A 27395-nucleotide genomic window follows, 5' to 3' on the forward strand; every position below is an offset into this window, starting at 1 on the left:
TATTTACGTCGCGTAACTCGATCATTAAAATTGCTTGCCTTTCCCTTCTATTTTTTTTTATTGCCGATTGTGTAAATAATTCATACGCGAAATTACTCGACGCCCTGCGAATACAAATCAATACTCTCTATTCAGTCTCTCGATTCTCTTTTCTAATAGCTTCAAGCTATTTTGATTTCTTCCCCCTTCTTCTCTGCATTCATATTTCAAGCGTTGAATGAAGAATTATGGGTTGACAATAGCGACAATTGTGCAGCTCCAGTTCTCTGAACGAAATTAACACTTTGACAAAAAATTCCCGGCAGAAACGAGCGCTCGGACGTAAGACAAAGTAGATGTTCCTAAATCTGAACTCAAGGTGATGAAAGTTGAATAATTTGATTAGTCACTTTACGCTATAACTGTTTGATTATTACATTAGAACCTTCGCCCTTGATGATGGATCTAGTTTATTACTTTTCACTGTACCAAAGATTGACACTTCAAATATAGATTACACAAAGTATATGCACTGAAGAAATATCGCGTAAATGAGTCCGCTTGTATGTCAGATTGATTACCTTGTTATTGCATAAAGTCCAATACCCGCTCGAGTTTTTAGTCTCACTTTCATACAACCATCAAAGCTCTACGATGCTTATTATTAGCACTAGCAATAGAATTAACGATACTATTTGATCATCCCACCATTATAAATGTCTTATCTTTCTGCACATTTGCAGCCAAGCAAGAGACATGAAATATATTAGTCGTGTTTCTAATTGGATATCTGCTAAAATCAGTCGAATGACTCGAACGTTTCCATTTAAGTTAAATCATTTAAGAGATTAGACATTTAAACCATTTAAATCATTAGTAGACACTGAAGATTGTACACAAATTAACAGCTACATTTCAATTTCATTTCATCAACATTTTATTACAGAATAAACCTTTACGATCCTCGTGTTGAAATAGTTGAATATAGAATTTTGTTAGTTAGCACCTGCAATATGAAACACAGATAGTATGTCTCACGTGAAAGTTACACGGTGTTATCGAGGGTTAATTGGAAGACAGTGGTCAGATGTTGGTACTCTCTTAAAAGTAAAACTTGAGCTTTTTCGATACGCTCGTATTTATCTCGATTAAGCCACGAGTCATTGCCCCGCCCCGTTCGACGATCGTTAATGTACTTTTTGCGATATTTATCCAGCGTCGGGTAACGCGATACCGCGGTCGCTTTGCAAATTGAAACGAGCTAATCTTTGCCCACCAGCACTGTGCCATTTTGCATCACCCGCTGTTTGCTCGTTGCACAGTTCAGTCGCGACGCTTTTTGCTGTTTGCGATTCTTCCTATCACTGGGTGCCACGATTACCTGACAAATTCACGATAACAAACTTCGAACGAAATAGGTAGATACGATTCGAGGATACTAATGTTTATAGCTTCTCGCAACCCTCACTTTTTCGTTGGCTAGACTTATTTATTATTATTATTATTAACGGGAAACCCTTTAGTGTACGGAGATACAAAATTATTATCATTGCTACATAGAAAGATAAAAATAAGAGAAGGAAATAAAAAAAAAATATATATATATATAAAATAATAACATAAAATAAAATAAAATAAAATAAAATAACATAGATAAATTAAGATGAGATAATAATAGATAACAAATTTGTGATGTTAAGAAATTCGAAGTATCGCGGTTCGTAATTATTTAAATAATAATACGATTTGATATTGTTCTTAGGAGATAAGCATTTCTTAAATTGATAAGTAATTAATGAAGTACGTAGTTGTTAAGGTTTGCATATTGGTCTGTTATCATGTTTTCTGTGGCCCTTGCTCTATGTTTAGAATAATACATTTTTAAGTGAATAAGTAACCACATTGGCGAAGTATTTTTTTTTAAAGTGGGCGAGAAATCTAGTCCCTTATTTCTGGTTCAGTGCTTTCGGGGCATCATATTTTTTTACGTGACTGTACCTACATGTAAAATTTGTGTAAATGTCAGTTTGTGAACAATGAAAATGCGTGCGTATACAATAACACGTACTGGACACTGGCGCAGATAGGAACTTCGCGACAAGGTAAAAAGTCGGTCAGTGAATCACACTAGTGCACGTTTTTCAAATGCTCGCAGAGAAACATTCATCCATCAAGAGGCAGTGAATCATTTTTTCACAAAATATTCCATTCTGATGCATTGCACTGCAGGCAGTGCGGAAAGAATAAATCTTCCACGCTTTAATGTCATAAATTAGAGCCATTTTACCTTACACGAATATTGTACATTTGCTTTGATCGTAAACACTGAAAGTTCATTCAGAGACTACCCCCCAGTTGGAAAAATAACAAAGAATTGGAACTTCCATTTCATTACCCTATATAGTTATTTCACTATAATTTGCATAAAAATGATTCCAATAGAACGAACTTTGCACCACATTCATTACTTGTAATAATTCATCCCCGCCCTTTTAAAAACAAATGAGATTTATATGTTGAAAAATTACTCGCAATGTTGCCAGATGCTGTAACTAATCAATAAATGAAAAAACAATAACATTCATGCATTGCTACTTTAATTACAGCCACGACCTTCACAGACTTTGAGGAAAATGTTTGGAGTATAATAATTGGGCCACCCTCTGTACGCATATTCTTACTCTGTAGTGTAAGAAAAATTATATACAGGATAAGAAACCGAATTCTCTATCTTCCACGACAAAATAACATAATCCAATATCAAAACAATATACGAACCCCTATGAAACAACATTTATCAACATTTTTACAGTCTACTCGAACGAATGAAAAAATTTCCCTCTTAACCCTCGGGTGGCGGATGCAGGGTCCATTTTGACCCATCCTAATTACCAAACTACTTACACCTATTACTTATTATGTATTGGTCTTATTTCTCGAAGATAAGAATTTTAAATCAGAGCAAGATCAGAGCCCGTGGTGAAAGCTTATTCCAAGGTGTGGATGAATGAAAGTGAGTAAAATGGAGCCAACCAGCAGAAAACTATCCGTCGTCCAAGGGTTAATCAGCGATAGATTTTGCATTCCCCGCGGCGGTGCGCGCAGTCACGGTCCAACGAGGATTCGCCGTGGAATGATCAACAGATTTGAAAATCCGTAAACCGCTGGAGAGACAGTGACGCATGAAGGGTGGGGAGCACCAGCTGACTGGCCTCCCGGTGAAACTGTCTCGTCGTTTGCTGCACGCCGTTGCTTTGACAGTGTTATATCAACCTCCGGGAGAGCCGAGTCGCGTTCTCCCACTCCATTTCGTTTCGCTTCCCCGCGGTGAAAATATTTCCATCCACCTGCTGAGCCGTGCGCAAAAACTTTCGCGGATCTGTTCGCGATTTAAACGTTCCCCGAGAGAACTGTTCGACTCGAAGAGGAGAAAAACTCTCCGGCCAGTGAACGGAGAAGGGAAGAGGAGCGCTGGTTTCCTCTTCAACCGCCGAAATTCCCAGGGCACCGTTAAGGGAGATAAAGCAGGTGTCAGCGCGCACCACCAGGCACAACGGAATCTTTATTCGGACATTCTACGAATCCGTGCAGCATGTTGTGAGTGATAAAACTTATCGTCCCGCGGCAACTTGAGACCTCTCGTGTCAGCGAAGAACGAATACTCGTTAGAGTAAAGCGACGCGCATCGGGGAAGGGTTGGCTCTTCCCGGAGAACCGGAAGCGGGTATTTACGAACGAAGGAAGAACAATGTCCACGCCCTAGAACAGCTACCCTCGAGCATCGCGTTCCTCGAGAAAAATAATTCGGCCGTTCAGTCATGCAGTGTGTTCTTACGCCCCGTCAGAAGGTAAATAAAATTTTCTTTGCTTCACTGTGCTTGCGCAGAGTCGAAGAAATGTGGCGCCAAATTGCTCCAATTCGCGATAACGAATGGTAAATGATACTGTATGTTTATGAAAATTATTTGTAGCCGGACAAAATTCTAATATCATAAATATAATAAAGAAAGGGAGAAAGGCGTCAGGTGTTACTTAGTTTTGTAAAATTTGCAATCATCCAAGCGACCATATCTCTTGCCACACATTCGCGATACGAATATTCGTACATTTTATCGATCACCAAAGTGTCTGGTAAACGTTGATATTAAATGTCTGCGATGTATCGGAGGAGGGATCAATCAAAGCCTGCAGGAAAATTAGGGATAGTGTAAAACACATGTGCATAAGGCAGCGCGTGTAAAATGAAAACGGAACGATATTCCTCGGGAAAATGTAGGGCAGTGCCACAGAGGTCCCGATTTCTCTACTGCGTGTCATCTCTATCGGGGTTGCTTTATCTCGAAAAATATTGATCCTCGATAGAAAGTACTGCTCCGCTCCATACCGTTTCTAGCCCCGTGCGAAAGTGTTGCTTTACCAAACATTTATAAAAGCAGACGCAGTTCTCTTCCTGATTTAATTCTTCCCTTGATAATGGTCGCAATACTGACCGAAACGTTGGATATTTAATCTAAAAATTTGCACAATAGCTTTTATTTAGTCTCTTAAAAATAAACCGAACCGGTGCGCCGATAGCATTTACTTTTAAGTTTTAAAAATTCTTTACGGTCGAAATTCTAAGTCATTTTATTGATAAAACGCCACAAATAATTGGAAGCTAACGAGCAATCGCAGCCAGAAATATTAGCGCGTGCCTAAATTGAATATTACTCGCATGGAAATGAAATTTTCGGAAACATCGCCGAGGAATTTCTGTGGGTCACAATGGACGCTTAAAATTGAGTCGAGGCGAAACGTTTGTTTTCGCTAAATTATGTAGGAATTAATCTGTCGCGCGAGTGCTCGTCGCATCGCGTGCACTTCATTTCCGCGTGGAAGTCAAGTGCGTGCCAGCCACTCGAACAGACGCCGAGGGACCATTACCGAGGAACCGAGGGATGGAGAGAGGAAAAGATCGAGGGCCAGGGAGAGGGAGTGAAATCTCTACGCCAGATGCACACGGTGCTGCTTTCAGGTTGAAAACTTTTTATTGGCCGACAAAGGAAACCGCGAAACTCGAGGCGAGCGTGATAATTCGCGGCTAGAGGCTGCAGGACGGCTCAATTTCATATTCCGCACCTTCCCCGCCGATTTGCCAGCCGATTTTCCTATTACGCTCCCTCCCGGATCTGCCAGATAAACCGAAGAATTTCTCGCGTTTCACGCGCGCTCCAAAAGAGACCGTTCCTTCCTTTCCCGCGCAGGCTATCGCTAATTACTCGTAATTGCCGCCAGACACGGTTAACTCCTGCCTTTTCCGCGTTATTTAAAACACCGCAAGCTTATCTCCCTCTGGATTCCTCTTATTTGTTCTCTGAGAAGCGGAAGCACGTATCGAACATCGCTTCGCTCATTGTCATGCCATTCCGCAGACTCTGAAGGAACCTCGTCGCTCCTTTCCACCTGTTATCGTTGATTTAAGTGGCAATTTATTTACTCGCTGCTGGCATCTGCTCCGAATATATCACTAAGTAATAATACTGCAGCTCTTTTGCTGGAATCTATTCGCTCCAAAGTGGTTTCCATTGAATTGCAGATATTGCAATACTCGTTCGTCAATACCCACGGTACCCGGTAATAATATTTACTATCAACCCCAACAGATTTCGTGTAAACTATACGCACTGGGTTTCGAATGAAACACGCGATCATTAGTGATAAAAACAGATGGATCTCTGTAGGCCGCAAATTTGTTCGCTGTGTCCTTTTAGTTTTGAATATCCAGCCGATGTCAAAGGCCCTGCGCTCCCTTTTCCCGTCGCGTTCTCTATGAATTCATGGGCAGCGGTACGTTATTAGATTATCGAAGAGCGTTACGCGTAATCGGGACGGCCCTATCTATCGACCAATTACCAAGTAGGTCATCCGCTCGTTTGCGGGATTCGAAAAAGGGGAGCCGTGGTTATCCGTTGGCAAAGAATTTCACCGATTTATCGATTTTGCCTATGGTCCCGTTCGAGATTCCGTTCAATTACTGCTTGGAATTAATTCACGAGCGGGCACTCGTGTATCTCGCTGAGGCCTGCATTAGCTGCCTTGCCAACAGATTATATTTTACGTGTCGCTATTGATTAAGGTCACCGATTCGGTTGTTCCGACTGAACAATCTGGTTCCCTGGCAACGACACGATCCCCGGTTAATTAAACCCCGAACAGATGGTCGATTTTGACACAACAACATTGCTGAAACGCTTGTCGGTCGACTAACGGAATTCGCAGCGCAGCGCATCGCGCAGAGTATAAAAGAATTATTATTAATTGCTCGTGTCAAGGATAATCGTCGACAAACGCTCGGTATTATTCACTTCGCTGTGTGCCGGTGCTAGTTCAATTCTCGGCTACAGATAATTATTCTGCCGTCACAAATTCAGAGTATCTATTACTAAAAATAGAAACGAGTGCGATACAGGCAATTAATCAGAGCATGAACGTAAATGCCTCTGCCACCGAGGCTGGGACATGTCTCATTCGAATAGATAAATTCGAGAGGGGAATGGTGACGAGCGCAGAGGCGTTCCGAGTTGAAGGATACTTTCCGATTTCGAGTTACATCGGGGCAGCAGCTCGAAGTACATATTGATTTTGACCGTGTAATAGAGTCGAGCCGCTATGTTCATTTACGAGCTAACTACGGAGAATTTCATCGATCGGATTCCATTCTGTTGCCGCACCAGGTTGAAATTGATTCGCGGAACGGTACCGCGTGCGTATCGGTGCATTCCTGGTCAATAACCTTGGCCTAACGAAGCATTTATTAACATTGATGCTGTAAAACTTCAATGTGCACGGCGCTTGATCAATTAATCGTGTCGACGTGAAATGCAACTGTGCTGAATTTGTGAGAATGGTAAACGTAGATTCGGAATCTTCAAAAGTGTAGGGAAATTTATGAAGCGAGGACTAACTTGGGTAGAGTTCATTTTTTCTGCCTATGTGGGATAATCATTTTCGGTAATATTCGGCTTTGCGACCAGAGTTATTCGGGGGTAACGAATAATTTTTTATTCGAGGGCAACGAATAATTTTTTATTCGAGGGCAACGAATAATTTTTTATTCGGGGATAACAAATAATTTTTTATTCGAGGGCAACGAATAATTTTTTATTCGAGGGCAACAAATAATTTTTTATTCGAGGGCAACGAATAATTTTTTATTCGGGGATAACGAATAATTTTTTATTCGAGGGCAACGAATAATTTTTTATTCGAGGGCAACGAATAATTTTTTATTCGAGGGCAACGAATAATTTTTTATTCTAATAATGCCCAACTCTGTTAGCGATACTAGATACTAGAGCGCAGGGTGATAAATGTAAGGTCTTATTTTTTTTGGTCGTGGGTGAAAGTATATGAAATTGGACCCTAGTCTTCCGGATTCGCTTCCGTTACAAGTTCACAAATGATCCGAACTTACGCGAAGCATTCCATTGAAATAATTGGATTTCCAGTGAGGAGGAACTGAAGCAATAGGGTTCTTGGGAACTGTAACGACTTCGCGTCGTGTGCAGCCAAGTACTTTGTTTAAACACAGCAGGTAGTTTAATACGGGTAAACACGAGCGCAAGTATTAACATCCTTCTATGGGATATCGCGAATAAGCGGATGTGGCGTGTTCACGTGTGGTGGAAAGCACTATCGCACGTGCGTAGCCCGACCACCGTGACGTAATGCTGTTAATCGTAAGAAAATAACGCAAAATATCGTTTCGCGACTAAATGAAATTGTCGAAAATAAACGACTGGACATTCAGCGAAACTTATTTATAACTTTTAAAAGTACTAAATGGTACAACATTATTTCAATCAAAGTGCTGTGACTGTCGTAAGTCCTACATGAAATATGTTTTACTCCAATTCAGGTGTTATTGGAAATTTCTTCTATTTCGCAATATAAAATTTGCACTAACGCAGCCTTCGAATTTTAATCTCCTCTCTTTATCGATACGCATCCATTCGCTGGTATCCTTTCGAAAAGCTTCGCTCCGTCCTTTTTCCCTCATTTGTAATGGATTTAACGAAGCAGGCACATAGAGAGGCTTGTCAAAGCGAACGTGTATGGGAGCAGAGGGGAATTTCACTCGGAGGTTTCCTGTCTTCGTCCGGGATATGACGATGCCCCCTATGCTTGGCCAGTGGCGTAAGCAACCATAAAAATATTAGCGATACGTGCGATTTCTCACGAACGCGATGTAACTGACTGACGAATTACGTAATACCGATATTTCATTCGCGTGGCTGAATTATTTTCCAATTTCTTGTCATTCATAAAAATTTACTCGTCGCCAAAGAAATTTTCTCGATAAATAGACAGCTTCTTAGACGAATTATCGCTAATTCCGATACACAAGATTGTACAAATTGGTCATTTAAGAGAACTATTATTTCTTCTTTGTATTCTTCGACTGAAGAAACATTATTCCGGGTAATTCGAAGACTAAGTACCAAATTCCTTTGAAATATCGTTTTCGTTCTCATCATTGTCATGCGATAGAGTCTACGTTAAATAAGCATATCGCGTGAGAGACTTTCACGTACACCATATTTTGCTGCCATCACGTAACCCATCTATCGAGACACGAAACAGGAACTTCGTTGGATCGATTATACGTAGGTACCTATGTACACGTCTATATGCGAAAAAAAAGAACAGATTAACCATTGAGACTTCGAATAATCTATCATCAGGCGCCCAGGGCAACCCTTTTTCCCCTATCTTTCCTCTCGTTAAACACACGAACCGAACCATGTCCGTCCTTTTCATCGGCGTTACAGTAGAAATCGGAGTAACGAGCAGGAAATGAAACCTCTGCCTCTTTAATCCCCTGTTATGACAAGGTCACTAAGCTGCTCCCCGAATCGACCTAGAAAATACTCTGCTACAGCCTCTGGGACCAGTTATTACCAATCTGCTCGGGGGAAAATGGACTTATTCGCCCACGAAAATCTGAGAATCCACTGGGCATAGTTCCAATTTTTTTCAAAGAATTCAGGAACAATGGGGAACTTCGGGTGCATTCGATTCGCGAGTCATATTGCTGCACGATTTCACCATGCAAGGGTTATGAACAGTGCAATACTTTAAAAGTTTCTTGGATTCTGCGGCATTGAATCCGAGGATCTTTTAATTAATGACAGGATAATGTATTTAATACGTAATATAAAAGTAGTGATTATTAGTACAATTGCATTTTAACAAAATATATTTATGCAAATTTCATGAAGGTACTTTGAAAAATAATTCATGTATGATTTGTGAGTATGATAGGAACATAGTCAAGCATGTCCTATCTGAGAGCATCTTGAATCGTTTACTTTCATGAATACGATTATAACGAAATGATACTTAGGTACTGGATCCATCAAAATTCATGCACGCAAATTGAACGTGGCCCCATACAGCAGCCCCATTGCCAACAACTACTGAACTATCATCCCACACTGTTTTCCAAGAACTTAAGTAGACTTTTTAGAAAAGAAAATGAAAGTTTCGCCCATTCAATTCTCAGGTGTAACCAATCATTCAGTCAAAGACATTCAGATTCGAAATGCAGTCATAACATATTCAGTAATATGAAATTCATCGTTGGCTTAGACGTATTACGTTTGTTGCAGCATGCTTTGCCACGTAACATCGTTGCATCACATCCTGCTCATCATCGCCACGATTCATTCTACTTCAATTATCTCTCACGGTATTAATTTTTCGTAAGAGTAATTTAGGTGCACCATTGTGGAGGATCGACAGCATCTGCGCGCATAATAACGGGAGGAAACACACTTGCGATACGCCCTTAGTGTTTCGAAAAAATATGCCATTGCTGCTTTGTACCGCCATTCGCTATCGCGAGTCATAAAACTCTGAATGGAATGACAGGATCGCTTGAAACGTCGATTCCAGTCTCCCGTTGCCAATCAGAGGACAGACCACCTTTCCGATCGGTGAATAAACTATGCCGCTGCCTACGTTTCACGCAGGTACTCCGAATCGTTTTATCCAACTATTTTTGGATAATATCGGAAATCTATAGAGTTCTACGACGCGACTTGCGGTCATGTTACCGAACAAATTCGACATAATAATTTAGTAGGGTAGAAGGTACTGCGCGAGAAGTGGAATTACATGAAATGAGATGAAGAATTGAATTAACCGTGGCGCTCAAATGATTGTTAGATATTAATTCCTGAATAGCTGAACGGAAATACAGTTTGATGAATTTCACTTGCTAGGATATTAATGATTTGAATTAAATATCCACTTTACCTCCATTTCTCATGTTTTTTTTTTATTAAATAGAACTCGAGCAATTTCTCTTCCAAACGCATTTCACAATTTTTAATTGGCAGTGTTGTTAACGTTTATGAGGAGGTTCGGTATAATGCGAGGTGCGGTCATTTCCTCTTTCTATCGTGACCGCCGCCGCTTTTAATTAATTTGCCTTGCTCTTAAGGAGGACAGGGCCGCTAGAGAATAGTCCGGCGTGTCGAAATGTTTCGCAAGATGCTTACGGGATCGTGATGTCAATAAACCCGAGAATCCACGAGGAACAATAAATCCAGCGATTTTATTCAATCCCCGTTTCAGACGGGACTCGTGTAATTTAAGTTTGAAAACGATGGGCTTCGAGGTTAATGGTGGGTTATACCGCCGTCCAACTTTCAAGAAAGCTTGTAATCAACGACTTTTAAAGGAACGAGCACGTTGTCCCCGTTTAAACAAAGAAATTACGTGGCATCTCCAAACAAAGGAAAGGATTTAATACCGCGGGTCGCGTAATTTCGTTCGCGCAGCACTTCTTCGACTTCAATCACTGATCGCGCCGTGTTTCACCTCCAACAAAATTCAAACATCTCAATTAGCAAATGCAGAAACAAAATTCTTATGAATCTTATTCGTTTGACGGATTTTCGTCAACACAGTGTCATCGGTCATCAAATGCCACACGTTTTGGAGCACCCTTTTTACCAATCATTCCATTCGTTCTGACAACCTTCGCAACATCGTCTTATAAATACACTAAATACCTTTCAAAGCTACAGTTATCTCGGTAATAAATACAAGATCCTATCAAACCCCTAGTTTCCTTCCAGATATCATATCAAAATCACAAACTCTTGCATACGTGAGATTAGCATATAAAGTACTATCCAAACTCCTTCCTTCTGATGCGCACCATTTGCAACCCAAATGTCGATGTAACCCTCGGCCGGCTCGAATGATCACACGAAAGTCGCCTGGATCAGTTTGGACCTGAATAACTACCCTTCTGTACTCATTTTACACGACGTTCTTCTTCTCAGAGCAGTAGAGAAGTAATTGTTTCCTTACTACTATTACGCTCGGTAACGTTAGGGCCAGAAAGATCCAGGGGCGGATTTAGAGACTCGCGCCCCTAAGGTAACAAGCATCTGCCGCCCTTTCCACGAGATATCGTCAAATATTTTAATTTAAAAGAGTCGAGACAATGTTGAAATTAATTCAATATGACAACTCAGATATGAATTACTAATTCGCTGCATGGAATGGAACCGATTTGTTTTTAAAGTCGTGTCAAGCCTTTGTGCTTAAACATCTTTCAACTTCCTTTGCCCAAGATTTACCGCCCCCGAAAATTCGTCGCCCTAGGCTACAGCCTACTTAATCTATATAATAAAATCCGTCCCTGGAAAACCTGCACCGTTGAGGGTTAATCAGGGTCGGGGTGCACTATATTGCGAAGACTAAACTTCATCGCCATTTATTTCCCGCCAACCTAATGTACCTAATTGAATATCGCAATTTAGTATCTCGGTTTTAGTAGTCCCACCAAAGACCCGAATTTCCACCGCGGCACGGGCCTAGCATCAGAACTTTTAGTACCGCGTACACGTTACGCTGCCCCTCGTCGCCGTAGCTATTCCGCGATTAATTCACCGAGTCGTTAAGGAGGCCAAAGCCACGGTAGGAAAGGCTGGCCAGGTTTAGAGATCGGCCGGGAGTGTGGTGCGTTACCATAACGTGCGTGTGCGGCCTGGACGTGTCAGTCGCGGACACACGACCAGGCGTAGTTACGTGCTTCCCTGGTGTTTAAGCTGCGTACTGTACCACACACTTGCCTTATTAAGCACGCACGGTGTTGCGTGCTGCGACTCGCCAGCCGCGGGCGAGTGGTGCTTGCGCTTTAAAGAGACGCCACAAGGCTGCTCCTTCGCGTTCTATGCACACTGCATGTATATACTTGGAATGAGAGGTGTCGTTAACGATATCTCCTGCCGCGTCCAACGCAACGGCGCTTCGCAGTACGGATCCTGGCCGCCCAGCAGCGGAACGGGATGTTCGTCTTGCTCGCAGCTCCCTACGAAGGGCTCGCTCCTATTCAGATTCAGTCCATGGAACGGAATCGCGTAAGTACGCTCTGTAATAATGTTTTGCGCCAGCCGATTATCGTCGGCTGGTTACTCCGCGGTTGTTGACTACATCGTCCGCTTCTAATTTTACGGAGCGAGAAGCGCGAATCTTCCTTTCTTCCACGGGGGAAGAGTTGGTCTAGCGTTTAGATGCGCCGGCAGCTCGCTGTTGGTCTTCTTTCGAAATACCCGGTCTATTTCTGTTGGGATTGCAACGTTACTCGATGGAGGGATTTGTAGGGCAGCTGTTATCTAGGCTTTTAAGTTTGTCGGACACTTATTAAATTACGGTGGACTGTATTCCAGGGCCTGCATAGATTCTGCTATGATGGGGATTGGGTTTTGCGCGCTGGCGGTTCGTGAAATGGTCTTCTTTGTTCTGCTTGGCGGGTGTTCCGGTATTAAGTTGTCTGACCGAAGCTTTTTTAATCGTTCTTGACAGTGAGCTAGATTAATAGCCTTTCTAACGGGCTTTCTGTGGCTACAGTTCTGGTACTTTCTTCGTTGTACGGGATAATTTTAGACGGCAGTGAATTTTATTTTCTAGCACATTAGTGGATACCGTAAAACAGCTTCGCTGGCTGTGGCATATGGCTTGTAATCGCTTTAAGCAATTCGCTGAGTAATTAATTAGCGACGACAATTGCTTTGACAGAACAATCCTTTAAAGCAGCGTGCATAGCGTAAACCAGCAGAACCAGGCTACTTAAGTGGTCTATCTATGCGGTGTATCTAACTGCTCTACTTCAACAGTGGCAAGGCCGAATTGTACGGTAGCGGAAGAGGGTTCTGTTGTGTATCGCGGAGTACAAAAGAACCTGTATTTACGAGTTCACGCAGGGGAAAACAATTAACTACTCCGAAAAGTGTATCAACTGACTTGAAGCAGCAAGTGTGGCAACGACAGAAGACATTCATTTCTGATGATCATTAAGAACTTTTCAATTAACTATCCTATTCACACACCATGTATCTACGAAGTATTTCTTCTGCCAATTCTTACAGAAACTTTGCAAACGACCAAATTGTGAGTGACAAACCTAATCCAAACCTAACCCAAACCTACCGAAATAGTAGAAAGCCGAGGTACGGGACAATGGAAGCTACGTCGATAATTAAAATTGCGACGAACGTATTTTATTGCACCACAAAAAGCGACGTCACTTCCAACCGTCTAGCAAATACAAAAATCGAGCCAGTTTTCTCTAGCTTCCTTTACTGTCTTCCACTCGAGAGCGAAACCTGCTTATTACATAGCTGTGGCTTTCCTCCGTTCATCCATACTCCGCGTTGAGCCACATAAACAAGGTGAACAAAAACTACGCGACGAGCAATTCACCTAATAACGGGGGAAAGAAAAGTGCCACTTAAGGCTTAATAACGTTCGACGCACAAAATAGCTCTGGGATTATAAGCGTATGGGCATACGTACCTATATGTAAGTCACCGGTAGCAGAGTCATCGTCGTCGTCATTGTCGGTTCGTTCGTCGTTGGAATTAAGGTTGGCCGAAGGAAAAGGGGAGCTCGAGAGTATCGAGGGTCGTGGCGGGAGGTGGCGAGGGTCTCAATTGATTTGTTAGAATTGATGCACAAAAAGGCCTTTAATAGGCGTCGATTATCTTCGCCCACGGTTTCCGACGATTATCCAATCGTGGTCTTGAAAGAGGTGCAAAAATCTCGACACCGCCGCGACATTTAGACAGTGCATCGCAGAAACCACCATTTCGATGCTGCTAAACAAACGTGCGCGGATCACGCGATGGATAAGCATGAGAGGGAAATGGGGCAACGTTGGATAATTTCGTTACGTCAGTTCTGAGCTGATTGCTTTTACCAAGCGCTGGGATTGACGTCATTAACACAGGTGCGTGGTATATAAATAATTTTGAAAAAAAAAACAATACCACCGTGGCATCGATTTTTTTAATATTTATAAACGCTTCTGCCTCGGCGCCTTCGATGTCATGGTTATCATCGCCGACTGGCGGTAGTTGAAATTGCATTTTTGACGGCGAGTTGGGGGAACGAAGAAGATATATGCGAGTGGAGAACTTGCTACCTGCAAACGTGTGTTTTCAAAGTGGTAAATTGTGAAAGGAAATATTTTGTGGAATATTTTTATACGACGCATGGACGTTTCTTTGGAAGGTTATTGAAAAGAAACTTTTGTGGCTAAGGGTCGTTTCTTTGTGTCAAAATGATAAAGGAAAAATTGGGGATAAACTTTCTGTGGGATGTCGAGAGCGATTTTATCGGAAAAATGAGCGAACATTTAGATAGCTATCTTCTTGGTTTCAGTATCAATCGATAGTGGAGATTAATTTTCTGTGGAAGAAATAACGACCTACCTGCGGATTGTCTTTATACGTCACTTGATATGTTTCTATGAGATTACACGACAGGACTTTATTCGCGCGAGAGCATCTACTTACATTTTCTTCAAAGATCGTAGCAAAGTACCCTAAAGATATGATATTCCAGATAGCAGCAACAATTCAGATTATATGAAGCATTAAGAAGAAAAACGGACTAACTCACATTTAACAAAAATTAATCTTTCCTATTTTATATGATTAGTACAGCTTATTAGGATACATTATTGTTAAATCAATTTCGCAAAAAATGTGGGTTAGTCCGTCTTTGTTCTCAATGCCTCATGTGTGCCTGTTTCGGTATTGTCTACTTATTTCTATTACATATCTTTGGTATATTTATTCTTTCAAGAAAGATAATTTTTCGTTGGAGTAATCTCAGATTAAATTCATACAATCATTACACACCTACATACGTTTCTATTAAATTACTTTATTATACCATGTTTTCCAGTAATAACTCTTGATTCATGGTATCCACGTGGTTCAGGTAAGACACAACGCAGTAATACTGACGCTAAACTGACTAATTTCAGAATAAAGTACTTAGGTATGTGTTTATTACACCTTGCGGAATTTTTCTTTAGACATGAATTAATAATTTCGATTACTCTATAGCAAAATGTCCTGCCCAATCTTCAGCATTTGTTCTCGAACATCTTGTCTTTCCTGGAAAAGGTGATAATTAGATGCTCAGTTTCTGTTACTTGATTATGATGTTCGACAGAAACGTCTACTCTCTGAGTAAAGCAATAGGCCCCGTTAAACGCGAGTTTTCCAATAGTTTATAACTGGACTGTCATTTCAATGTCATAGGTTTATCCAGCGAGCGTTAACCTACAAAGGCACTGACCCGAGTGTTCCGAGCAAAGCTGCATAAATATTAACCAGACTAATTCCCCGTAACTCGGTCAACCATAACGATATTGTTCACCCCTTCGAAGTTCATTTTGACCGTTACTGACAACCCGTTGGTCTACGAAAAAAGAGGAGCGCATCTCCTCATGGATGAGTTAGCCACGAGTTCCTGGAAACTTCTAAATTTATAACCGTATTTTGAACTACGACCTACACCGCCATCGCGAAGCAAACCCTCGAATGAGATATTCGGTGATATTTGCACTGTGAATGCGGGTTGCAGATTTGAAAATCTATTTCTTTATAATTGCTGTGAAATTTATAAAAATACTGTTTAATTGAAGCTGTCGCTTGTTCTTAGCTACACATGTTTTTCTTTTTAATGTAAAAAATTTCTTTGTAAAGAAACCGAAGTTATTCAGTTTATTAATTCAGCAGCGAGAATATTTATCGTATACGTTATATAGTTCAAGAAGTTGGAAAACAAGTTTCCAAATGCGATTAGGGTTGAACGAAAACCCCACAAAATTTCAAAATCCAATTTAGCGAATTCCTTAAACAAAGAAAACACTTCCACCACCAAACCAAGTATGTGTAATAAAAGGTTCTTTCTAAATCTGCAGACAAGTAAGATCCCAGTAGTACCCCCGCAGCAACAATTTTGGGAGTCGTAAACACTGAAACGAGGGTGAAAGAACTCGACAAGTTCGTGGAACACCAAACGATCTAATTTCAAATAAACAATTCAGCCAGCGTGGGTAGATTAACAATCCACTTGGTGCGCGCAACGGGAAATCTTGAAATCTTGAACGACCGAAAATAGCAGGCAGCAGCGTCACCACGAGGGTGAACACTGGAACTAACCCCATTGATTTTTCGCGCGAACGTGCCGTCGCCACTGTCGTTTACCAAATAAGGAGAGGCCTCGAACCCCGCCACTACACTACGCAACCCCCTACGAACAGCAACATGGCCGTCCGCTGAATGACAGTTGTTGCACTCTCCTCGCATACTTGTTGACCACCCCCGCGGACTTGGACGGTGCACCTGTCAGCGTCATGTACCCGCGTTGTCGTCCGCGATCACGCCGGCTCTTCGCCACGGTGAGTTCACAAAAGACTCCTCGCTACCCTGGACCCCGTTAAATCATCGTGCGATTAAATTATCAGCCCTTCATCGACCTTCGCCCAACAATCCAGCGATCCGGCTGGCTCCAGTGTTCTTTCCTCGCTGTAAATGTTAGACGCATCGATTCCCAGCACAGATATCACTCTCCTCGCGAATTTATTTCAACCTATGCGGGTAATAACGATATTCGAGGGTGAGACTCGAGGTTTGTTTACGCGATTGATTTTAACGGGACCGTGCCTTTCGTGGAGGATTCGACTCCTTATTCTTTCACGAGTCAGAGGGGATGAATATGCGCCGCTTGCGAGGATATTCCGCACGTCCAGTGTCGCGGTTCTGCATCGAATCAGCGTCGGAATTTTCAGTGTAAATATTTATGCTATTCGGTGGCGAACGAAGTTATTTTGGAATGTGTTTAATCCGTCTTGGGGTGAATGTGTGATTCGTTGGAGTTGTCTCGAGGATTAATTTACTTCTTCTGCGTGTTAATTTTTATGTTATACCGTTGAAAGCAGCGGGAACAGGTGATGCGTGAGCTTTTTTTGTGGGAAATAGTCTGGTTTACTGTTTTCAGAATAAAGGGACAGATTTCGTGGAGAAATAACAATTGATCAGCGAGTCCGTGCGACTTAGAATCAGGAGAAAAGTTGGGTAACAGGAGACACGCTTTTCTGCTAAAAATAACGGAGACATTCGCCGGTACATTGGAATCCCTCGGCGCACAATTTTAGATCTAGCAAACTCGATCGCTGTCCTGCCGTGTCCGACGAGTCTTCAGTGCGTTCCAGTGATTTGATCGCTCTCGTGCAGCATCGATTATAGACGCATTATCTGATAAACACTTCCAAATGTTTAGTTGCTATTAATACCACCGATAATCGCCAGATTCCAGGCACGAAGCAAGCTGACAACTATTTTCGTTCAGTGTACTCCAGCATTCTGCCAAACACGTTTACAGTAATTCATTATCGAAGAGTAATGAGGATTGACGATAAGATAAGATTAGCGTTATCCACGTCTTTGTGCTGCGATCGTCACAAATTTGTTAGGCGAACTGCCTTTAACAAATTCACTGCTTTGGCGGAGAGGAATAGATTATTAATTCTTTTACGTCCGACGTTGTTTCAAACTACGACAAAGCTCCCCTTTTTTCTTATATCGGAGTCAACGATTGAAACACAAAGGTGATATCGACTTAAAGGAGATACTATTAAAGATGTTTACATATTCTTTACATACATTTAGTGTTCACCAAAGTGAACCAAAAGGTCTCGAAAAACGTCTACTCAAGAATCACTTATTTTCAAGTTACAAAATATTTTTTCCACGCCTTTAATAGAAAACGTTCCTTTATAGAAAACGAAGGGAGAAATTCAGGACTTTTATCGAGAATTAAAGGAAAACCCTCCTATACCGAAGTTCACGTCAGCCTCGGAAAAGAAACTTGCTTATATGAAGCATAAACTCAAGTGAAAGAAAAACATATCGAGCACCTTCGATGAATAGAAACACTTTTAATTTATAATTCGAAAAAGATTCGCTGTTATATCCACGTATACTACCACTCTATTGTTTCTTTTCGTCAGTGCCATATACATAGCGTCAAATGGGGTAACTCTGACCACAAAACTGGATTTTAAAACAAATGCTTCAACGCTCCTATCAAAAAAAGTGTTTTGGGTAACTTTAATTAACTACTTCAATGTGCAGTTTATCCGAGAATAATACCTGTTACACAATAGATGCCAGAGGAATTAATTTTAAAAGCCATTTCTCTGGTCAAAGTTTCCCCGTTTCACGGTACCTGCAAACTTTCTGTCATAAACTTGCGAACGCTTTCGTATAACCACACCTAATTGCAAGTAATTACTCTCGAATGAAACGCGAACAATGCAAAGTCGCTTTAAAGAGGCGCACTCGTTTTAATACGCATGGAAGATATCGGTCCTTACAGTACTGCGTCGTTTCAGGTGAGGTCAGCATAGATTAGCCTCGCCGGTTGGAATTAACAGAAGGTTCGTCCCTCGTTCACGAGTTCACAGAATTCATTCATCCCGTGTATACAGATATAATCCTCGGCTGTGGTGTGCATACGTACGTACGTGCACGTGCATGCACCTCGTTTGTCTGGAATTAACACTTCGACATGTACGCGCGCGGATCGGCTTAGGGATCAGGCCAGAAATTCAAATTCCGCTCCGACTCCGTGCAGTGACGACGCAACCTCTAAGCTCTAAGCCAAGTTTTCTCGACTGTGCGACTTTTTGCATTCGATTTTTGCCATTTAACAAATTCACCGTTATTATATCACTGTGTACAAGGACGAGTTTTTAACACCACGCTCTTAGCTTCCAAAGAACTTGGAATTCTTAATATTTGCAAATCAATTTTCTAGGCCGATTTATACATTCTATACGCTAATACAGTGAGTAACGAAAATATTCGGACACTTTTTGAAATCGCATAACTTTTTTTAAATTAATCCCAACGACTTGAGTTTGTTTGAGAAGCTGGAAGGATTAGTTTGTTAAGTGACGTGATTCGTCGTTTTGAAAAAGATGCAATTTGTCAGTAGAGCAAAAAAAAAAATAGAAAAGGTTTTTTCAACTTTTTTTTGTGAGCCTGTAATGAAAATTCAAAAAAACCCGTTTGTAGATTTAAGTAAGTTGTATACACGCCTAAAATTTCATCAAAATCGGTTAACGTTGGTCTGAGCTATAAACGCTTGAAGATCGCCGAATAAGGTCGAAAATCGCAAAATTCCTGAATCAGCGAACTTTATTATTTTTTTCTTTGCCAACCAAGTGCATTTTTTTCAAAACGACGAATCGCGTCACTTAGAAAACTAATCCTTCTAGCTTCTAAAAAAAACCCAAGTCGTTTGGATTAATTTTAAAATAGTTATGCGATTTTAAAAAGTGTCCGAATATTTTCGTTACTCACTGTATGTGAAAAGTAATGTGTTTAATAAAAGAACGTAGTATCGCGTTCTTAACTATTCATTTAAAAGACTCTATACCTACACGAGTGTTCTGTTTTTTTGTGTCCAGATGCCTTCCACGTTGTAAATAACGCTCAAAGGAAGCCTCAGACCGAAGATGGGCAAGCTTTTGAGCCTTCTGGCTCGAGACGAGTCTACCTGTTGCACGCCACAAAAATATGACGTCTTTTTGGATTTCGAAAGTAAGTGGCGCGTCTTCGCGCGAGATTTTTATTAGCTGGCTGAACGTTTCAGGTCAAACATTTGCCCGGGTAGAGTATTTCAAAGAGCCAGACGCTCGGCGTGTCGCGGAGCTTCTCGAGGCAGCTATCCGTGGACAATAACGACGCTCTTTATTGAATTTTAGACGCACAACCTTCTGACATAGAACGAGAGACCTTTGAAGCGGTGCAAAGAGTTCTGAAAAATTCAGAATCCATCTTGGAGGAGATTCAGTGCTACAAAGGGGCTGGGAAAGAAATCAGAGAAGCGATTTCGGCGCCGACGGAGGAGTGTCAACGAAAAGCCTATCTGACCGTTGCCCCTCTTGTCGCGAAGCTAAAAAGGTTCTATGAATTTTCATTAGAACTCGGTGAGTGTTAATTGCGGAAATAATCTGCGCGCATCTTTTCGTACAGTGGAATCCTACTAATTACACTCCAGAGCAGAAATCTATTTCTCAAATTGCTACGTATTTGCTTTCCAATTCCGTGCACCGAGTCTCGTGGCCCCGAATTAAATTTCTCGCGTGGTAATCTACGACCAGGCGGAGCTCTGAATAAATGGAGTTTCGAATGCACGAACCGCAAACAGAGCTTTCAGGATATATTTTTTTTTTTTTTAAATAGAACCGTCGCAAACGTCTATTTTCAATTACGGTGCCAATCGCGGAAACCGAATAAAAACGTAAGAACTGAAATGTCGATATTGATTCAGCAACCGACTGCGGGGGATTATTGTTTAGCCTGCATATCCCCGTACACACGATGATTGAAAGTCCAATACCGCCGCACCGACACAGGCGAGACTTTCAACCGTTCAGGAAGTTCGGTAGCATTTATTGCTTTTATTTTAAACAGCCTGAAAGCCGCTGAAAGCCGATAGCGACCAATATATAGCCGCGTAACGAGAAAACGATTCTGTAATAATCAGCCTGATACATAATAGATCACTGGAGCGATCATATAATCAGCTTCGTAATTTCTCGAATCCCGCGGAACTGACGAATCTACAAATATGGAATTGATTTCAGAAAGGGTGGTGCCGAAGATCCTGGGTCAATTGTGCTCGGGGAATTTATCCCCCACCCAGCACCTCGAGACCCAGCAAGCTTTGGTGAAACAACTGGCTGAAATATTGGAGTTCGTATTGAAATTCGACGAGCACAAAATGAAGACTCCCGCTATTCAGAATGATTTCAGTTATTATCGGAGGACGCTGACCAGGGCATCGCTGGCGAAGCAGGATAACGCTGAGAAGGACCTCGTTGTCGGGAATGAGCTTGCCAACCGAATGTCCTTGTTCTACGCCCACGCGACACCCATGCTCCGCGTTCTGAGTCACGCGACCATTACTTTCTTGATGGACGTAAGTGGTATATATATATACGCTTCTATTCTTTCCACTATCCCATCTTTTCGCCGTCGCTGGCAATTATCGATCTGACTAGACGCCGGCTGATGGCAGCCGGGAGACATTCTCGGTGTCCTGCGTTCTTCTCACATAGATTCAGAGCTACGGTGCACGAAGGGAAAGTTTATTGACTCCATCTTCGTGTAATTCTGCTAAAACAAGGAGGGAGTACTGGATGGTTGCGATTTAAATTCGAATAGCTGCAGAAGCTTTAAGCTCTTCTGTTCTTTTCTGAATGAAGCCTAAAGGTAGGCTCTCACTACGCCTCACCTCGCCTCGGCGCCACTTCTTTTCGCACTCACATCTAGGCTCGCCTCGCCTCGAGTTTTCCGTACCTGAAGTTATCCAAGCTTGCCTTGGTTCATGGGTTTGCTCAGTTGCTCAGAGAACCTCTTCCTTCCTCTTTTAGCAGTCACCGAAAGCGGTGGCATTGAATCCACTCGCACTACGCCTCGCCACTCTTCCTCACAATATTCTCGAGGAAGAATCCGCGGCGAGGCGAGGCGCAGTGCGAGTAAAATTTTCAAAATACGTAAGAAAAGCATAGGAATAATAAAATTAGCCGAGGCGAGGCGAGGCGTAGTGAGAGTCCACCTTAAGTTTCGATACTTTCGTATATTTTTGAAGTAGGAATCGAATTTGAAATGTCTTTTGTAGCGTGCAGAATCGGTTTATGATGGAGAGTAGTTTTTAGAAAAAAATACGTATGTAGAGTACCTATACATACAGAGAATTTGTGGAAGTAAACGTAGACAGAGAATAATGAAGAATGAAGCAGATATGCAAATTCAGTGCTTAATATTTCGAATAAGTAAATTAAAAACCGAAGAATTGGTCGAATCGCTGAAAGTTCGTTATACGTTGTCATTCAGTGGAGCAAAATAATTCCCGAAGCTTTCAACCGCCATTCATGAATGCCGGCGATAAAATTGAGTGTGCTTTCAAGAATCGCCCAAGCTTGAATTACATTACGGGGAATGAAGAGGGGCTTTAAAAGCCCTTTAGGGCTGTCTGGAAATGAATTTAACTTGCTTCGGCGATATCGAACGTGCAGCATTGACTCGATGCCTATTCTTCATGCATATGTATACGTGTTCTCGGCTTTGCATCCCGCATAATAGACACCTCGCTTTATATTCTGCATCGTGGCGGGCAACTGACTTTCCATATTTGTTGGCGATACTCGTTTTCGGCGATTGTCGGGGAAGAGCGCATTCCCGTCGCGTAAATATTAAACGCGAGCCTCGATTAACAGCATCGAAGCGTGCGGTAACTATATACGTGAATAAAACAGTTGCATGTAAATAATGGCGTACACTGGAGCGGAAAATTAAAAGCCATTGCGCGAAGTGATTCAGAGAGTACAACTGTTCTCGGAACATTGACCAGCGTAATAGATAGCGGATCCGTTTAAATTGTGCAGATGCTACTTTAATTGGCGCGGTAAAGGAAGTGGTTGTCTGAGGTATCAGCGCCAAATTAAAATTCCCTTCTCAATTTAACCACTGTGTACAACAATACACTCCGAACCCGTTAAAATTACGCAAGAGCAATAAGTTTATGTATATATTTCTTTTTTTATATTGAATCGCTGAATAGTTGGCATATGTGATTTAAGGGATGCTCGATTTATTTATACTTTCATTCTTTGCTACGAATTAAAATATTCCTGAAATTCTGCGTACTTGTTACTAAATAAAAATTGTTTGTTGATTTGTTTTAGAACGAAGATGTAGCGCGAGAAAATATCACGGAGACTCTTGGTACCATGGCCAAGGTGTGCCTGCGTATGCTAGAAAATCCGTAAGTAATCTATTCATCGTAGAAGGGAATAATTACGTTTGCTGTGCCTAAGTAAATTGGATTAGGAATTAGTTTTGGAAGAAGATGGCTTGATCACAGCTGCTATTTTTATTTCCAGGAATCTATTGGCGCAATTCCAACGCGAGGAGACTCAACTCTTTGTTCTAAGAGTGATGGTGGGGTTAGTGATCCTTTATGATCACGTTCATCCCCAAGGTGCCTTTGTTAAGGGTTCGAATGTTGATGTAAGTATAAACCGTTAAATAAAATCTCACCCTTTATTGAACAGAATATATTTAATATTCTATTGACGTCAATAGTTGCATCGACTGCTCCTATCTTTAGGAAGAATTTAAAAATAATTCCAGAGTAGGAATAGTACGAGAGGTTAAATCAAAATAGCATCCCTTGAGATTGAAATGAAATGGAAGTGAAAATAACTGTGGATAAAACTGTATTAGCTGAACTTAAGTAACATTTCAGAGAATTGATCAATAATGGCATACAGGAAGATTATGGTCGAAATATGTGAATTTCTTAAGTCAAAAGAAATAAAAAATCACCGTGGCATTTGCAAGCCGAAGCTCGCTCGAGATGCAAGCAATTGGAATTTAAATGCTCGACTTCCTGTGCACTCTATTTAAATGCTAGCGACAAGTGCACTCGCACATGAGAAACGATAACAGATTCACGTATATTGTACCGTTAGCTATATATATAATCTAATAGGTTACAAAGGTTTGCAACTAAATAGTTTCATGCGGCAAATCTACGAAGCCCTTTTACTTTTGCTATTTCACAACACATTTGCTACACTATCACATAAACAGCCTTCCTTTTAGATTTAAATAAAAAACTTTAGGACAATTTTATTCCTCTCGTTCTCAGAGTTAAAATAATAAAGACTGCAAAAAGCATTTAACTTTAACACTGTCAGTATCTTTCACAAGATTCGGGATGCGAAAGAATTGCAGATCATCCCTACATATGAGGCATTAAAAGCAAAAACGGACTAACCCACATTCTTCGCGAAATTGAGTTAGTAGGAATAATGTATTCCAATAGGCTGTAAAATTTTTTTATTTTTTTCCAACGTGGGTGAGTCCGTTCTTGCTTTCAATGCCTCCTACGCATTTACCCTCTAATCGAAAAACCCAGTCAGAACCATATTATCCACGCAGGTGAAAGGCTGTGTGAAGCTACTGAAGGATCAACCACCCTGCAAGAGCGAAGGGCTCCTGAACGCCCTTCGCTACACCACCAAGCACCTGAACGAGGAGAACACACCGAAGAACATAAAGAACCTGCTAGCAGCATGATTACCGAAGCAGCGCGGCTGCTGTATCAGAAGCTGAGACGTCTGGCCGCTGATCTACCAGAACCTGAACAAGCGATGTATCTTTTTCGTAGCGCCACGAGGACGCCGAAGAAGATATCCTCACGTATCCACGTGACCCAAGCAATCTCCTATTCCTGTTCGCGGCTGGGTGGTGGACCATAAATGTGTCTTTCGTAACGAGTCTAAAGCTGCCCGAAAACTGCCGACTTCTACAAACCTTCGACCAAGGGGAAGGTAGGAAATCGTAGGACGAGAAACGAGACGACTGCCCATCGGGGGAATTGCTGAACACGCACGTCCGGTCGCGTCGCGTCGCGGCGCTATTCCACCGAACTGACGGGCGCGAGCGTTTAGGGATTATCACGGTGTTACTACCCTCGTCACTTTGATTACTATCGATCGTTGCTATTATTATTCCCATTATTGCGATTTGTCGACGTTCATTGGATTTATCAGCCAAGTATTAATTGTCCCGACTAACGTCCCCTCTTGCATTCGATATTAGTGTCCTCGCGGACGGGGATCCCGTTAATTAGAGCATATCAATAGCGTATTCTAGGGTAATTTCGATTGCGAACAGTCGCGAGTGTTACGATGAGAGGTTTAACAACGTTGTAGATATTGTGCAGATCTTTAGCCCTTGTTTTCTTTGTTGGACGGTTGTCATCGGGCGGGAGGGTGATCAGGGGAAATTGTTATGAGATGAAGGGGATGGAGACTGACCGGGAATCGAAGATCGAGGACGTTTCGCATTACTTCCTTCCATTGTTGCCTGTGAATTTGCTTTAGCTTCCTATCCACGGTCGTCGAGGCTCTTTTGCGAGATGGTTTCTCGTCGAAATTCCTGCTTTTCTTCTTCCATCGGGTTTCCCGCGACGGAGAATCGAGAACCAAAGATATCGTTGCTTTTATTATGCATTTATTATTGCAGTATTTTCAACGAGGGCGTTACTTGCGCCGTCGGCGAGAGAAGTCTGTCGCGTAACGCAATTTTTGCTGGGTGGGATTGCCAGTGTCTTCGTAATAACCAATTCAGATGTGAACAGTGTGATTCCTGACACTGGCGCACACTTCTTTTTTTTTTTCTAAATGCACATTTAATGATTCTAACCGTACAAGATCGATTTACAGTGTAGTCTTTCTTGCATCAAGAATTGTACTGTTTGTACCCCGATGTTATGAAGTCGTAATGTAAGTAAGGGGTTCTGTTGAAGAAGCTGTCTTGCCTGATTTGTAAAAAAAATTCGAGGAATTATTAAGTTACAAGTTTTGTTCTTAGACTGAATTGTTGGCTGAAACATTGCGTGTGATTAATCTCTTTATATTCGGTCTGAACAATCTGGATGAGTCAACTTAATTCCAAAGTAGGAATGGCTGTTATAAATAATCACTGCCGAGAATGGAATGTACCGAAATAAAATTATTACGAAGTATTTAGAATACTACATCGAACTCTGTGATTGAGAACTTCAAATGAAAGACCAAGACAGCTTTTAAGAAAGAATTTCTTACGTATTAGTCGTAGTTCGAACATTTTTAGTGATATTTATTATAACTGTACACTCGTTTTTATGTATAGCAAGTCATGAATTGCGAACGAATTTTTTATCTTTACCATTGCGTACGTATGCTTTTTGATACTGTTTTCTGAGACAGGCTAACTGCGCGAAGTATTCTTTTTCAAGCATTTCGATTGTTCGTTCTTCTTATTGGAACAGTAGTGTAAGAACTTGTAGTTATAAAAAGTGACGATTGATTGTTTTCAGATTAATCGACTTTCTTTTACGTCTACCATTTAAGTACGTTTTAAGAAATGTTTTGTGGAGGATAATACTAATCTGTTGCGGTTCAATAATTTGTATTGTTAGATTCTACATATATTCTAAAGCTACGTCTACGTGATTCTTTCAATAATGCAATCAAAATTAGGTAGCTGAATATTTTCATAAAACTTCTGGTACGGAACAATGAAGCAGGAAAATAATTTGAACCGCAAAGGTTTCAGTACGATTATACCACAACCCAAACATTATTACTCAACGAATCTTCCTAGATTTATCTTCCAAGTATTTCCAATGGCTCTTCCTCTAGGAATTCTTTCGAGAACGATCAATCGAAATTTTATCTTACGCGAAAGAGCGAAAGGAAAAACGTTGCACTCGATTGAAGTATTCAGGCATTTAATCGGACGAGGAAATTGTTATTCACGCAGTGACTACGGATGGTATGTTGATTTATACAATTGCGTTAAACAATCGAATATCAAAGTTTGCTGTGTTAGAGAGCTTTGGCAGTGACGTTTGTACGAGAAGGACGAGCACTGGAGAACATAACGAAATTTATTGTAACGCATTGTACGAATGTCCTCGTGGAATACGACTTCGAAATCGTAAAAGGAAATAAAGTTCTACGTATAAGGGTACCTATGTGTGGCAGAGAGCATTTCATACGAAACAATATTTCTTTTCATACGCGAAATAGACTACTGTATTGCATTTGTCTGTCGTTGAATCGCTGCGAAAATTAATTCAATCATCCGTCTGTTTTGTGAAGAACAAAAGCTGAAATTCTTGTTACTTTGTACACGGTTTTCTTGCGTGTAAATGTATGTTTGCATTACAGGCAACATGATCAGACTGTTTTTTTTTTTTAAAAACGTTGCGAGACTTTATTACGCTTTAAATTAATTCTACGTGTACGCATACGTTGAAGTAATGGTCATGTTGTGAATAGAATTTCGGTTTTTGACTGTATTCGTATCCAATTGAAACTTATAATTAATATTTTAAGACCACCGCGCTATATTACCCATTTGCAGACATTGTTACTTGGAAATGAAATTGTAGAAGCCCAAAAGTTAATAAAATACATTATATAAATA

At 41.2% G+C, this 27395-nt stretch overlaps 1 protein-coding gene across 5 annotated transcripts; it reads left to right on the plus strand.

The window, feature by feature from the left end:
• The first annotated feature begins 3278 nt into the window (after window positions 1-3278).
• LOC143369530 (CYFIP-related Rac1 interactor B) lies at window positions 3279-27395 on the plus strand. 5 transcript variants are annotated; one of them, XM_076813578.1, is made up of 8 exons: window positions 3279-3827; window positions 19811-19943; window positions 20108-20332; window positions 20993-21101; window positions 21162-21327; window positions 23096-23175; window positions 23294-23420; window positions 24357-27395. In XM_076813578.1, the coding sequence occupies exons 2-8, from the start codon at window positions 19859-19861 to the stop codon at window positions 24492-24494; spliced, it is 930 nt and encodes a 309-aa protein (XP_076669693.1). In that variant the 5' UTR covers window positions 3279-3827; window positions 19811-19858; the 3' UTR covers window positions 24495-27395. The 5 variants fall into 5 exon arrangements, with proteins under 5 accessions (XP_076669693.1, XP_076669692.1, XP_076669689.1 ...); XM_076813577.1 differs by having other exon boundaries at window positions 3282-3507; window positions 20993-21327; XM_076813574.1 differs by having other exon boundaries at window positions 3283-3827; window positions 20993-21327.

Source organism: Andrena cerasifolii, chromosome 6 (genome assembly GCF_050908995.1).
Source record: "Andrena cerasifolii isolate SP2316 chromosome 6, iyAndCera1_principal, whole genome shotgun sequence".
NCBI lineage: Eukaryota > Metazoa > Arthropoda > Insecta > Hymenoptera > Andrenidae > Andrena > Andrena cerasifolii.

Bases quoted from the DNA above. Each gene is read 5' to 3' on its own strand.
- LOC143369530 (XM_076813577.1), top strand. From the start codon at position 19,859: ATGGGCAAGCTTTTGAGCCTTCTGGCTCGAGACGAGTCTACCTGTTGC. The intron at 19,944-20,107 runs GTAAGTGGCGCG...ATTGAATTTTAG, and splicing joins CGTCTTTTTGGATTTCGAAA to ACGCACAACCTTCTGACATA. The intron at 23,421-24,356 runs GTAAGTATAAAC...TTATCCACGCAG, and splicing joins TTAAGGGTTCGAATGTTGAT to GTGAAAGGCTGTGTGAAGCT.